Source organism: Mytilus californianus, unplaced genomic scaffold (genome assembly GCF_021869535.1).
Source record: "Mytilus californianus isolate M0D057914Y unplaced genomic scaffold, xbMytCali1.0.p SCAF_13, whole genome shotgun sequence".
Classification (NCBI taxonomy): Eukaryota; Metazoa; Mollusca; class Bivalvia; order Mytilida; family Mytilidae; genus Mytilus; species Mytilus californianus.
The window spans coordinates 42,703,762-42,719,711 of record NW_026262615.1 but is presented as its reverse complement, the minus strand read 5'-3'; the positions used below and the strand labels follow the sequence as shown (position 1 = coordinate 42,719,711).

Here is a 15,950-nt window from a genome sequence, read left to right as displayed (position 1 = left end):
CTTTCATCATTGTACTAGATCATAGGGACTTTTTGATACGGTCGGTTGTCAGTTGTTATTGAATTGAGATATTATGGTATACCACTGTCTGTCTTTCTGTTAGGACACTTTATACAAGTCAATTTGGTTTAAATTGACCGATTCTAAGGTATAGGGATTGTCCTGATCAAGCATGAAATATTTTCCACTGGATATTAAGCAAACAGCAATCAATCAATATGGATGGATGGATAAAGGCTATCTTTCAATTTTGACATTTTTCTGTAATGCAAACACCTTTTCAAAGTTGATTAAAAATGTTCTTCAATGTATCATTAGATTAGTAATTTGATTTTAATGAATTTTTCGATTGGGTTTCACAATAATGGAACTTTTATAAGAGAAGTAGGTCCATCAACCCATTTAACCAGCTCCCCTTTTAGTTTTCATGATTTTCATTTTGGAGCTATGTAAAAATGAGCAGAAGACAATTTTACATTTTGCTCAGTTTGAAGACAAAGTGTCAACAGCTTGTATGAAACATTGAACCTCCTTTTTTATTGTTGATGATTATCTGTAAATTGTTATGTAAGTTATTGGACTTCTGATGTCTTCTTTTATGATATGTATATGAATCATGCATCCTTGTTTCAGCTGTTTATTTATGTCTCATTAATGCTGTATATCTCAAGGTACTTGATGGTGTGGATGGGGATGGGGTTTACATAATAAAGTATATGGAGCCAAACATGCTGAATAAAGGGGGAAATAAATGATAGAGAATTATGGGGTGCTAGAATATATTATAAGATAACGATAGAGACTAATAATTATGGGCAAAATGATTGAAGAATGGAGAAAAATGAGAAAACAAATAAAAAATAAAGAAATGACGGACCACCCATGCAGACCCTCATACATGTCTACATCAATTTTGCAGAATTTTTGTCACATTATTTTAGTCATGGATCATGAACATGCTACACCATTAAACAACAGATATATTAAAAGTCAGTTATAGTAACACATTTTATAACTATATAGCTTATTTATGTGAGAAAACACATATAATTCCCTTTTGTATAATACATTCTCTGTGAGGTTTTATTTCTCTCATTTACAGTCAATAATCCTCTGATCTGTGTATTTATCATAGTTCTGACAGTAAGCTATTAATGATTCTTGCTTACTATGTATGTTTTCTCTGGAGACAATCTTTAGGTCTTCTATCATTGGAGTTAAATCTTATTGATTTAGAACCACTAGTCTCCTGATATTTTAAGGAAATGTCATATGTTATTAACACATTTTATCTTCTCATCATTTCCTTGTTTTTGAAAGTATTCATTTTTCTAGGCGGCTTATAAATTTATTTTTAAAATTTCATTTGAAATATAGATAAAGGAAGTTTTTGTGGGAAACAGCTTTATGTGATTGTTGTCCAGGCTATTTTTTTTAAAACAGAAAATAAAAAATGTCAGATTTAAGTGAAAGGAAAACAATATGTTGGGAGGATTATCAAGGGATTACCCCTTGGACATTAAAGCAATATTGTATTTCTGATATAAACACATTATCCTCTCCTTATTTTCTTTTTATTGAAAGTATTCCATTTTTAGGCAACTTACAAATTTATTTTCAAAATTTCATTGCAAATATATATAGCTAGAGAAAGGATTTGTGGGGAAGTAGAAAATGTCAGATTAGTGTGGGGGAAAACAATGTTTGGAGGATTAAAGAAGATACCCCTTGGACTTTAAAGCAATGTATTTCTGTTATTAACACATTATCTTCTCATTATTTCCTTGTTATTGAAAGTAAAAGTTTTTTTCTAAGCAACCTATAATTAATCTATTTTCAAAATTTCATTGCAAATATAGCTATTGATTAGATTTAAGGACACTAAACAGCTTTTCTTGATCCTATATTAGTCTGTTGCCCAGACTAAAGTTTTTTTAAACAGAAGATTGGTCATGTTAAAGTGATAGAAATTATCGGTATGAGAATTGAAACAAGAGATACAGATGTAGCCCTCTAGCTGTGCAGTCTTTCTGTTAAACCAATGATCAGCTGCTGTATTTTACAGTCAATATGATTAGCATTCACTTTGAAAACAATTGTATATATTTATAATCATAAGTTGTTTTTATGTCCCCCACCGTAGGCGAGGGGGCATTAAGTGTTACCTTTGACCGTCCATCTTTCTGTCTTTCCGTCAGTCTGTCCCAGACACATTCTTCTTTTATTTTCTATTTTGATTATGAAAAGGTAAATTATAAAAAAAATAATAGGTTATGGATGAGTTATTTCCCTTTTTACCATAATGATGGAATAATTAAAATATTTTCAGGATGTTTTATAATTGTGAAACATTTGTCCTAACACATGAAATAGAAAATATGTTCTAGTCCTTAGTATAAATTTAATTTGTCACTGGACGTTAAACAGCCATGCATTATTATTATCATCTATATTGTAATTTTGACTGTTGTGTAAATTGCTTTGATAAATGTATACACAAAATTTTTCTGAATTTACCATAAACAATTATTTTTCTATATAATATGAAATAGTCATTTAAGTTTCATAGACCTTTTAATAATGTATAATATTTCTTTTACCGTAAATTCAGAAATTATTGTGAAGTTTTTATTAATGCGAGTAATGCCACTGTATGAGTATCGCAATAACCATGCTCACATTGTGATATCTGATGCATATATATATTTTTCTCTAATTCTTACTCTATTTATCATTTTCCTGACCAGTTGATTATTTTTATTTAATCAACGTGTGCTTCATTTGATCTCTGTTTTTCATTGGTCAAAATTTGATTATGAAGTCAAATTTTCTTGCTTTCCGCTGAAATTCCTATTGTGGCGTCATGAAATAGGCGACCATGCCTGATGACTTCACATAGAAACAACACATCTTTTTGCAGGTCGTTCGAAAAGAAGGATTAAAGAGTGTCTGCATTTTGTCTAAAAATCATTAGAGAATCAGATTCCACCACCAAATCTCATGCAATACGATATTTATCCACTCTCGACAGATAAATTTTAAATATTTAAAACGCTCAACGAGCCTCAGGTTTTAAATTTGAAAATTTAACTGTCTCGAGTTCTCAGGTTTTAAATTTGAAAATTTAACTGTCTCGAGTTATCACACTCGATGCCGTGGTAGAATTTTGCAGATTTTCCTGAAATTGCAATAATTAATCTTGCACTTTTATCCATTCTACAAAAATCCCATTAATAAAAGCACACAATTATTTCTGAATTTACAGTATTTGAATGTTCCAAAGATAACTGATGAAGGAAGATTTTGATATGGTCTATACATGACCTATGGCTTATTTGTATTATATTTGATAGATGATAGAGGTAAATGGATTATGTTCATAATGTCTATCTTAAATTATGAATGATTTTTTCAGTGTGATAAATTCGGGCATGACCTTATCATTTATTATATTATATTTTCTTTTTATCTTTTTGATAGATGAATAGAGGTTGATGGATTATGTATATATTGTCAGTATCTTATGAATAATTATTTTGTTTTTTGTATTTTTTAGAGTGAATAATTTGTGCATGGCTTCAATTATATCATATTTTATGTTTTCTTTTCCTATATTTAGATATATGATCTATTTAAAGTTGATGAATTATTTTCCTAATGTCTATCTTATGAATTATATTTTGTTTTTGTATTTTTCAGAGTAAATAATTTTTCCATGACCTATTAGTTATGTTTTCTTTCTGTATTTTTAGATAGATTATTTTTTTTTTAAATGATGAATTATTTTCTTAATGTCAGCCTTATGAATTATATTTTGTTTTTGTATAAATTTTCAGAGTGAATAATGTTTCCATTATCTATTTTTAGTCCCCTAGACAAAGTCGAAGGAGACTATAGGTTGTGCACTCTGTCTGTCTGTCTGTCTGTCTGTCTGTCTGTCTGTCTGTCTGTCTGTCTGTCCAACCGTCAGTCCAGCAAATCAGTTTTCCACACTTTTTTTCTTCTGCTTGAAGATATTGATTTGATATTTGGTATATAGTTTTATCATGACCAGTTACAGATCAAGTTTGAATTTTGTTCTGGTCTGATGAGTTTGTGCAGAGTTATGGTCCTTGAACTTTGAAAATTCACACAAGTAATCAGTTTTCCACACTGTTTTAGTCACGCTTAAAGATATTGATTTGATTTTTGGTATACTATTAGTTTGACCATGACAAGTTATTTCTAATTATGTTTTCTTTCTGTATTTTTAGATAGATGAATTTTTTTTTAAATGATGAATTATTTTTCTAATGTCTGAGTCTTATGAATTATAATTTTTTTTTGTATTTTTTTCAGAGTGAATAATTTGCGCATGGCCTATGGATTATATGAAGGGATAGACACAAAATGTACAGAAACTAAAGGTTTTGATGAATTAGCAGAATTATGTAGACAAATGATGAAATCTATAGAAGTCAAAAGAACTCTATGGGCAGCTATTGTAAGTTAATAAGTAAATACTAAGAGTGACAACTCTCTTTTTTGATAAATTTTGCTAAATTTACAACCCCCCATCTAAGTAAAATCTTTAAAAAAATATGGTTTCAATTCACGCAAACCAAGTGGATAGGTTGGCCTCATTTTAGGCTCATTATGATATTCATTTATTGATGATTGCCTTTTGAATTAAGTCCTTTTCAATATACTTGATAGTACAGTGATCATGAAATACCATGAAAAAATAAATAAGTCAGTGTAAAATGTTTCACCTCAAACAAAATTCCTCCCTTGACACTTTTTAGAAAATTGATCGATAAGAAAACAACCAGGAACCATGCATTGCTAGATATTAATTCATTTGATGGTACATGTATATATAAGAGGCAAGATATTATTGGTCGACAAACTAGTGATGGTGTCCTTAAAACATATAAATTCATTTTCAATATCCAGTAGATTCATTTACTGTAAATTCAGAAATTATTGCGTGCATTTATTATTGTGATTTTGTCATTTTGGACTGAAATGCAATTTGAATTTTTGCGATATTGAGAAAAATCTTGTTGAATTCATATAAAAAATTTCAAAATGCGAGTATAAATTATTGCGATTATAACCCTGTCGCATTTTTTGCAATAATAAAAACATCGCAATAATTTCTGAATTTACAGTATTTTTGCAGGTACCAAATTTTGAGGATTCACACGATTACTCTTGAAATATATAAAGATCCCAAGTTCAGCAAAAAAATGTCTCTTGAACTAACAATTAATTATTGTTAGTGCTGGTGTTTGGTACACTTGTGTCTATATCAGTCGAGCTTTCTCTATATCTATATAAAGGAACCTCGGTGGTGGAGCGGTCTAAGTAAACGAACTACTGTGTCACTAGCCTGTCAACATTCAGGTTGTGAGTTCAAATCCTGCACGTGGTAGGTCTGCTTGACTCCAATCTTAATTGACAAGGATTTTCAGTTTTCCAACACAAGGTTGGTGGTTCTCTCCGGGCACTCCGTCTCCCTCCACCAATAAAAACTGAACCACACAAATTAACACAATATTGCTGAAAGTGGGATTAAACACCAATCAATCAATCAATCGATCTACATCTATACAAGATTGAAAGGAAATATTGTGTTTTTTTGCGTCGTATAATGCTATGATGTCGGCTTCTTCAGCATCGTCCGAAGACACATTTGGTTTCCGGACAATAACTTTAGTGTAAGTGAATGGATCTGAATGAAATTTTACTAGAAGGTTCATGCAATACCACAAAAGGAAGGTAATGTGATTGATTTTGGGGGTTATGGTACCAACAGTTTAGGAATTAAGGGCCTAAAAGGGGCGAAAAACAAACATTTTTGTAGTTTCCAGACAATAACTTGGGTGTAAGTGTATGGATCTCTCTGAAATTGTACCACAAGGTTCCATATCACAAAGGGAAGGCTGGGATTGAGTTTGGGGGTAATTGCCCCAAACATTCAGGGATTAGGGGCAAAAAAAAGGGCCAAAAACAAGCATTTTTCTAGTTTCCAGACAATAACTTGTGTTTAAGTGTATGGATCTCTCTAAAATTGTACTACAAGGTTCCATACCACAAAGGGAAGGCTGTATTGCTGGGCTTGAGTTTGGGGGTAATTACTCCCAGTGGTGGGGAGGGGGGGGGATTCTAAAAGTTCGGGGAGGATTTTTTTTCTTCAATTGCACAGTATTGCGGAATAGCAAGAAATCTTCAATTGCACAGTATTGTGCAATAGCAAGAAATCTTCAATTGCACAGTATTGCACAATAGCACAGTAATGTGCAACAGCAAGAAATCTATTGCACAGTATTGCGCAATAGCACAATATTGTGCAATAGCAAGAATTCTTCAATTGCACAGTATTGCGAAATAGCACAGTATTGCCCAATAACAAGAAATCTTCAATTGTAGCAACAACACAGTGTTGCACAGTAGCACAGTATTGTGCAATAGCACAAGTATTGCGCAATAGCAAGACATTTTCAATTGCACAGTCATGACAGGATTGCAGTAGACAATAGCAAGGAATCTTCAATTAAAAATAAATACAAATCTTTTAACCAATTTCAATGGGATTAATTTAAAGTCTTTAATTTTTGGGGGTTCTAACCTTGTATTACATTTTTTGGATATTTGGCCCCATTTTTAAATTGGTCTATATTGAGGTCAAAAGGGTCCACAATTAAACTTTGTTTGATTTCATTAAAAAATGAATTATTGCAGCTGTATGATATGCTGAATCTTATTGTGCATTTAATTTTTTTTTTATTTTGGGCCCTGTTTTCAAATAAGTCCATATTAAGGTTTGAAGGGTCCAAAATTAAACTTTTTTTTTTTTTTGTTTGAATTTTGGTGTTTTTTTATATGCTGAATTGAACCATGTTGTTAGATTTTGGACATCAGACCATTCTAGGTAAATTAAATGGCCCATTTCAAACTTGTAAGATCTTTAACCACATTTATTCTGTGTCAGAAACCTATATTATGTCAAAAAATTGATCACAATCCAAATTTAGACAGTTTGAATATTGTGTCCAAACTTGCACCAACTGTTCAGGGTTCGATCTCTGCGGTAGTATCAAGCTGCGCTCAGCGAAGCATTTTTTTTAACTGAAGGAAGTATCTCAACTACATCTTATATCAGAGTTATCTCCCCTTGATGAGAATGTAGGTGGGAAACCCCCTCTCTTTTTTTTCAGAACCATAGGTAGTCTTTTCGTATCTCATTCTACAGATGCACTAGCTGTACTAGACCATTATATGGTTTAGTCGATACAAATCCAGAACCAGTTAGCTTTGTAATCCCACACAATACCAATCCTTTCAAAGCTTTCATTTATATCAGACAGTATCAAGTTTCTTTATCCTCAGAGAACGGCTAAATGAAATCAACATCGTAATTGAAATGACAATCAAAATACGGCTCGGAAACTTTCAATTGATGGACTCTGTTATCCCTCCAGAGGATTTGGTTCGCTACATGTTCTGAAAAGTTCTGTATAATATTGAAAAGAAGTAATTGAGGCAATTGGGAAATCTTGCTGAGATCTGTGGATCAATATTATTGAATGAACAGTGGGTAAACAGCTTGAAGTCAAAATTTCTGTCAATTATTCAGTTAAAGTTTGTTTTTGTAAGATAATACTCTCACAATCAAGAGATAGAATAATAAAGGAAAGATATTAAATTGAGATTGCAGAGGGATTCATTTTGTATGGTTTTTTTTTCAGTGTTTTAAATTTCTGGTAAATCCTAGTTTCATTTTATATAATTATCAATATAATTAACATTTAGAAAATTCAGGGATTGAAGTTAAAATTTTTGCATGGTAGCCCACAGCTTAAATTTTGGTAACCAATGTATATAGTTTAATACAAGAAAAGCAGAAATTTTAGTAGCCCACACCAAATTTTAGGGGCCATTGGTGAGTGGGCCCCTGCTCATTTCAAACCCTGTTCAAAATGTGGTATATGATTGTGAATGAGACAACTATCCATCAAAGTCCAAATGACATAGATGTAAACAACTATAGGTCACCATCTGGCCTTCAAGAATGAGCAAAACCCATACCGTATAGTCAAGTATAAAAGACCTGACATGAAAAATATGAATGAATTCAAAAAAGAAAACTATTGGCCTAATTTATAACAAAACAATTTATGAAAAACAAATACGACTCATGAACCTTTGACAACCACTGAACTACAGGCTCATGACATGGGACAGACACTTAAAGAATGTGGTGGGGTTAAAACGTGTTTTGAGTGCCAACCCTCTCCTCACTTGGGTCAATGGTGTAACAGTACAACATAACAACAGACTATAAAAATAGTCTGGTATGTAAACCAACATTGAATCAAGTATCTAAAGAGAATACAATTTGTCTTCAATCCACAAAAATTGATTCCCCGTGAATATAAACACCACTCTTGAATCCTTCAAAATAGTATAAATTTGCATTGAACATGTTGAAGATGTTGACCATATTATTATTTAACTTTTTATGCCCCTGCCGTAGACGACAGGGGCATCAAGTGTTACCCTTGACTGTCCATCTTTCCATCTTCCAGTCCATCCCATTTTTATTGCAAAGCTTGAGCGGAGGTATTCGTGTCCTCAGACACATTCTTCTTTTATTTCATTATAATTTTTGTTTTCTTTTTCAGGTTAGTAATGCATCATGTGACTATCACAATGAGAATCGTGTGTTACTGAATCGTACAAGGGAGAATTTCGTGTGGCATGACATGACTTCAGGGTTCGGCTGGATACATACAATACAGTGCATGGCTATGCGAACGTAACACATGTTATATACGTACATTCTTGCAGTACAATCCTGATTGTTTTTAATCGGAAAAGTGTTGCCTTATTTCATGAATGGATTATTGCATTTGATTTAACCATGACCGTTTTATTTTTCATTGAACGTAGCATTCCATATCAATAGAATTCAGTGTGCAAAATACGTTGAAGACAATCAACTGGGAAAAGAAGAATATTCATCTAATCAATTATATATAGCACTTTAAATGTTTTGGTTATGATAACCTTTAGTGACTAACCGAAAAGTATTGAGTTTCAAGGATGCGACATTTAAATCGACAAAAAAAAAAGTTTAGTGCAACCAGGTCAGGTTGAACTGGCCTTTTAAGTTATATTGGATATTATTATTTCCATTTTATATGTTCTGATTAAGTTATTTTTATGGTATGAGTTATTCTTCCATTCAGCGATTGTAAGTTCTGTAGAGCAAGAAATTAATGCAATGTTTTTATTGATGTAAAGAATGTGACAGGGTGTCTCTTTACACATTGTTTGTAGCAATAAAAACGTTGCATTGAATTTTTAATGTTTTGCATTGGTAAAGTTTGGCAGGATGTATATGGAGTTTAATTGAAATTGCATGAATAAATTCAATGTTTTTATTGATGCAACTGAATTGTAATCCGTTTAGCGCAGAAAAAAATATAAGGACTTACAAAAATCTAATTTCTCAAATATGAAACAGACTATAAAAGACATTTAAATAGTATAGATTTAACTGTTCGAAAATGTAACTATTATAACAAAACAGCAATTTGTTTCCTTTGAATTCAGCTGTAAGGGGAAATAACTCTCATCTCACAAAAAAGTTAAGAATGGAAGATTTTTTCGAATCAAAAATATGTTTGTATTTTATCAGTGATTATAATAGATTTACAGATTATTTGGTGAATGTGATAATCAACAATCTTGGTGTACACCAAACAAAACAAACCAATGATGGAAAATGACACATCAAAATTCCCAGTCTCTAAAAATAGCTGGTTTTAAAGACAATCTGCCTGTCCGACTAATATGAATGAAATTGTAATTTGTCATTTATTCAGAGTCCAAAGCATTCTGGGTATTTTCAAAAGTTTGCATAAAAAATTGTCCTTGGAATTGAAATAGAATTATTCAAATATGTTTTTCTAGTGCTGTGTCCTTTATATTAAAAAATAACTATAAAATGTAATTGTCCTGTAGCATTATGGGAGATTATAAACTGACAATAGTTCTCAAATTTCAGGAAAGATAGTGCTTGATAAGTAAAGTGTATATATGAAAATTAGTACTGCTAGTATTATGACAAGCGTGCTTAAATTTTATTAAGAACAAAATATATAGATAATTACAATGCTTTCTATTTTTGTTTCTCTTCATTCATGCCATTCATCTGTTAAATTTCTAAAATGATTGTCTATTGTTCTAGTCAATGTATATGATTTGAATATTAAGCAAGAACTGACTGTGGAATGCTGCATTATTTAATAAGATTTAACATGTTTTAACTTGTATTTACACTATAGTTCAGAGAGATTCTGTAATTTCATTCAGAAAATAATAAAAAAAAAAACAAATAGAAATGTACAATTTTGAACAAAGGGAGATAACTCCATTCAAAATATTGCCAAAATGTGTTCCATTGCTGAATACACTTTGATATAGAATTTTAAGTTCACATTGCAAAATGAAAGCAATGGTTCACCTTCAGTGCTGACTTAAGTACTTTGATTAGTTTACAGGAATGGGTATTTGCATTGTTGGCATGTGGAAATTTCAAAATTCACTATAGCTATACATGCAATACTTGTATTATGTGTTGTTCAATGCTTGTATTGGTATGCCCTGAATTATAAACTGTCTCTAAAATCTATAAACATGATAAAGAAGTATAAGTTGATCTGAAAAAAAAATTATCAGGTTCTTATATCTCTTTTAAACTGACAAGAAATTGTGTTTGCTAAACTAAAGATTAAGCTGATTGAATTTGTCTGTGCTAATTTTATTTGTATAATTTCAACAGAAACTCTGGAAAAAATGGTATATAATATGTATGTAATAATCATTAGCTTTGTAAGTTTTTAATTATATAAATAAGGACCTTAAGCAATCAATAATCAATGTAATATCGATTGAATATTTTGTTAAGAATCAGTTGCAGTTATTATCAACATTCAGTTTGCAATATATGTGTAAAAGATTCTTGGATTGAAATGTAGATTATGAATAATTAAACAGCAAAACATCCTTACGGAAATATTTGCTAAGGAATTGTTTTTGAGATATTTTTCATAAACTGAACATTAAATAATATCATATCATTATTGAATATAACATTGAAAAACAGTAATTCCAAAAGTCTTTAAAATTTTAAGTATGTATTTGGTGCAGTAAAGTGTCTCCTGGGCAACATTAATTGAATATTTGCAAGTTTCTTAGACTTTTTGAATTACTGCTTACCTTAATTAAACCATGTTGATTGGGACCAAAATAAATGTATTGTAAATGAAACCATTCACTTCTAGACAGTTGAGGATAAATCCATGAACTAAGCCTTTGCTATTACTATAAATTTGGATTCATAACAAAAAAGTCACTATGCAATTTTATGGCCTTAGAGCTTTGTATTCTTGAGACATCCAGTACATTAAATCGGATTTGATATAAGATGCCACAGTGATTTTTATGCAAAATATGACACAGAAAAGAATTTGAAAGGGTAATGTTTTCATTTCTGAACCAAAACAGCTTTAAACTCATAAGATCTATCTATTATTTCACAAAAAATCTTTTAAAGATAAGTCCACATTTGTGGGGACCATATACAATATTGTATAAAGTTTACTATAACAATAACTATTGATTTATTTGTAAATTAAAGTGATTTGCTAATCACTTATATATATGTATTGTTTGACTGTATTGTTGGAATTGTACTATCTTTTTGTTTTGTATTTGCTACTGCTCTTTATAAATGTTTTCTTCTTTTAAAAAAAATGATATTTTTAGTGCCCTTTATTAAAGAATGATTCCTGTAATGATATTAACAATATTTGTTAAAGGGAGTTAACTTCCCACAATAGGGTTATCTCTTTTTATTCCTAAAAAGGTAGATATCTATTTGTTGGATATAAGAATCTCCTTATTGGGATGTTTACCTTCATAGATAATGGGAAGTAACTTATTAGGGTTATTTCCCTTTATGTTCAATTTATATCATAAAAGTACTCTTCTGTCAAGGGGAGATAAATGAAATCTGTAAAGGGAAGTAATTGATACAAAATCATAAGTATGACTTGATTGATGCAGGTGTTTGATACCGGTAATGTAAACTGCTTTATATTTGTATTTTATACTTGTACAGTAGCAGTCCGTCTGAATGCTATATCTGTGATGTCACCTCTGTAATTATGCACAATTTTATCATTGTATAATCTCATTGTTCATTTTATTAACATCATTCTGATTTGTTCCTTATTATAGTAAGACTTTTGGAAGTTTTGGCGAGTCGCCTGGACCAAAGACATATAATACCAGAGATTGGCAAAACCAATTATTGGCCATATTATCAAAACTGCCTCGGCTCTCTTGTAATTTTTCAAACCTCTTTTTCACAAATGACATATACCGTGTGTTTTAATATTTCTCATTGTATTTTAATTTTTGGATAGTACAAATATGAGGAGAATTTGATGGGGTATATGCATGGATTATTTAACATTGTTTTGTGATCTTTTGCCATGCTTAGATTTTATGATGATTTGTAATTTACCCATGAATCTTTTGGGCGGCATGGTATCACAAGATTTCACCTGATTTGCCAATCTGTGGTTTTATAAGTCTCTGTCACGAAAAAAAATCGGAGGTGAAAGATAACAGCCATATTCATCTTCATGCATTGACATACAATTAAAGTCATCATATAGAATGCCTGATTTTATTTGATTGAAATGTTTATAAATAATTTTTGTATTATTACAATGTGTGCCTTATATTTATTGTAAAATTATGGAATATTCTTTTCAAGTGAAGAAAAAAAATAATTGTTTTACTGTATAACAGTACCAAATACAACCCGTAACATTTAAGTATTTGTTCTGGATGTGTAAAATATTACCAGTATTTATTAACTTTTCGGTTATAACTGAATTACTATTTTAATTTATTATGCTTGGAAAAAATAATTGCATTTTAAAAGAAGGAATACATATACTTATAAAACATTAATAATTTATTTGAATATTATCTGATTATATTTATTAGAAAATCACCAAAACCCATCTGATGGGCATTTTATTCATCAGTTTTTTTGTCTAGAAAACAGACAAGGATATTGAATTATGGCTTACGGTAATGTTGTTGTTTTGACTTAAAAAGTTTTTAAACCTGCCAAAATTTATCATTTATTTTGGATGTTTGGAATTAACTTTGCGTTGCTAGGTTTTGAGCTAAAAATTTCATGATAAGTTTAGGTGGTTCTTTATTTGTTAAAGTGGAGGGGAGATTTTTCCTTTCCGTCCGAGAAGAACAAAATTTAAGAATTTGTATGCGCAAGATAGACTCATCCAGAGTAAATGGTCGAAATTGACAGGTTGTAGTGCTTCGCTCATTCTTGTTTATGTTATATTTTACCAACTATTTGTTACATAATTCACATTTCATACAATTCATCATGTTCTTAGTAATGAGGTTAAGGTTTTTACATTAATGCATTTGACATGTACATGTATATAGGGAAAAACACAAAAGACAATTTTTCATAATTCTGTTGAGCCTTGTTTTAGAGGGTTCACAATATTCCATATCATAAAAAGAAAATTGAAAAACAAAATACCTGAAAAAAATATAGATTATTTCATATCCCTATTTATTTAAATGAAAACATCTTCTTTATATTCTCAACCAAAAGATTGACAATTTCAAAATTAAAATTGAAAACATTGTGTATTTTCATATTCCTTAGAGTCCTAAAACCAGATTTTCAAATCACTTTCAAGGTTGGAAAAACAATTAAAAAATCACATCATAATGCAATTCATTATAGGAAAAAGGAATCTAAATGAAAAAAAAAAGTAATAAATCAATCAAAATAAAGAATAATCAAAATGTACTGAGGAAGAACCCCACCAGAAGACTTTAGAGGTCAAGTGAACAATTTGCTCATTTTGTGTCGAAGCAGAGGTCTGGTAATAGGCAAAAACCTCTGGTTGAAAAAAAAACAAAAAAAACTGGGTTTTGTATGTTACTTGAAAATGTTGTTACCCAGTGAAAAGAAGTATTTAAATAGATGATTTTATCTTTGATTGCAAGTGAAAAAAATTTATTTGATTGAAAAATTAGTCATTATTAATCTTTTTTCATTGTTATCTTGCAATAAATGAAATAAATAGCAAAAAAAAAAAACCAAACAAGATTATTATTAAATTTTTGTTTTAGTTCATGCCATTCACTCACTTTAATTTTGATTTTTATCACTGGTGGACAGTATACATCAATTTAGTGATTATAGATTTATGATTTTATTGATTATAGACAATTTTTTGGGGTTGGGGAATCACTAATTAGTTTGAAATCACAGGGGACTTAGAGAAAAATATCCGACAATCATAATCATAATTTGGTATGAATTAAACTTAACTCGTCTTAATGTCAGTCAACATAGACTTGTATTAATTTTAAATACAATGAAAACGTATTGCATCAAATTTATCATGTTTTTTTCTGCTTGAAAGAGGGTGTGGATGGGGGTTACAAAATAGAAAATAATGACTAAAAAAAGAGACTAAAGTGGAAAAAAGAAAAATTCAGACATATATGTTCAAAAATTAAAGAAGTAAGAATAATTGGGTGTTATGATACAAAGAATAGAGAAAAATAACCCAAAAATAATAAGAATATAGAAAGCATGCACCTCCATCCAGACCCTCATCAAAGTCAGAAACATTTATAGTTCTGTCTAGAAGGTTTTGCATACAAATTTAAATAGCTCTGCATTTGTAGAATAGAGTAAATGAAGTATCCCCAACATTAATTATAAGTTTGCAGTATGCATGAAATATTTCCCACTGGACATTAATTAACAAACAATCAATCTATTTAAAGTTTGTTATTTTAAAAGATTGGTATTCTGAGAATGCACAAAAATACCAAACATTTTTGAAAGTTCATTAAAGTTCTGGTGTATTTATCTTTTTCAACTTGTTTAATACATTCTATATTTTATCTAATGAATGGGTACAGGGAACATCTATATGTTCTCCACTGGAACATTGAAGTGTATAACTGTTGAGAGATATAAAATATATGTTTTAATGCGACACACATGACAGCAAAATAATGTATTTATGTAAGATTTGTTTTAAATTGATAGAATAGATAAAATTATGTATTGGATAGAGCTTTACTGGTAATCTTTCTAGACCACCATTATAAAAATATTCATCTTAGTCTTTTTTCAGATCCACGCTTAACAGAGCATCAATACATGAGCTGCATCGAATAGAAATTTACCTTATGCAATGAATATCAATACATCTGTTAACATATTTCAGAACTAGAAAATCTTTATGCAAAGTCAATAACTGTTTGAAAATTGAGTTGTTATAAGAATCCTACAAAACAGACCAAAAATTCATTTTTTATTTCGTATTTCAATGTTCCAAACTCAAAGTCTTACACATGTATATGTAGATGTGCACTTGCATAAGGTAGGTCGATTTCTATCCAGCGCAGCTCACATTGTGTCCTAAAAATTAATGCTTCATGTTGACAGGCTGTAGAAAGTTAGTATCAATCTTACCAAGTTATGTACAAACACCTACTTGATTATTGTGTTCAACTGAATGACCAATAAATGATATCATTTTTAGTTTTATTTGTTTGTATACAAATATGATGGCATGCTCATGAAAGTAAAAACAATTGATCATAATGTTATGATTAATGCATACTTTATCACAATTACAACACTCTCCATATTAAATTAACAAACTATTTGTATGTGTTTCTTTGTCCTGTCTTATTGGAGATAATTGGATTGAACCAGGAACTCCTGCATACCAAGACCTGACTATTCTTACTTGTTTATCTTATATGTGTCATGTCATTTAAAAATGCATGGTCTGCATGATTACAATTTT

The 15,950-nt window shown here is 30.3% G+C and overlaps 1 protein-coding gene across 1 annotated transcript in view; it reads left to right on the top strand.

Annotated features, from left to right (window-relative positions):
- The window catches only part of LOC127723714 (uncharacterized), a 52,202-nt gene extending 36,523 nt beyond the window's left edge, over positions 1-15,679 (top strand). The window contains exons 3-4 of the mRNA XM_052230467.1: positions 4,339-4,483; positions 8,670-15,679. Of these exons, the coding sequence (XP_052086427.1) occupies positions 4,339-4,483; positions 8,670-8,807 (283 nt within the window). The 3' untranslated portion in view covers positions 8,808-15,679. The remainder of the gene's footprint in view (positions 1-4,338; positions 4,484-8,669) is intronic.
- The last annotated feature ends 271 nt before the right edge of the window (positions 15,680-15,950 follow it).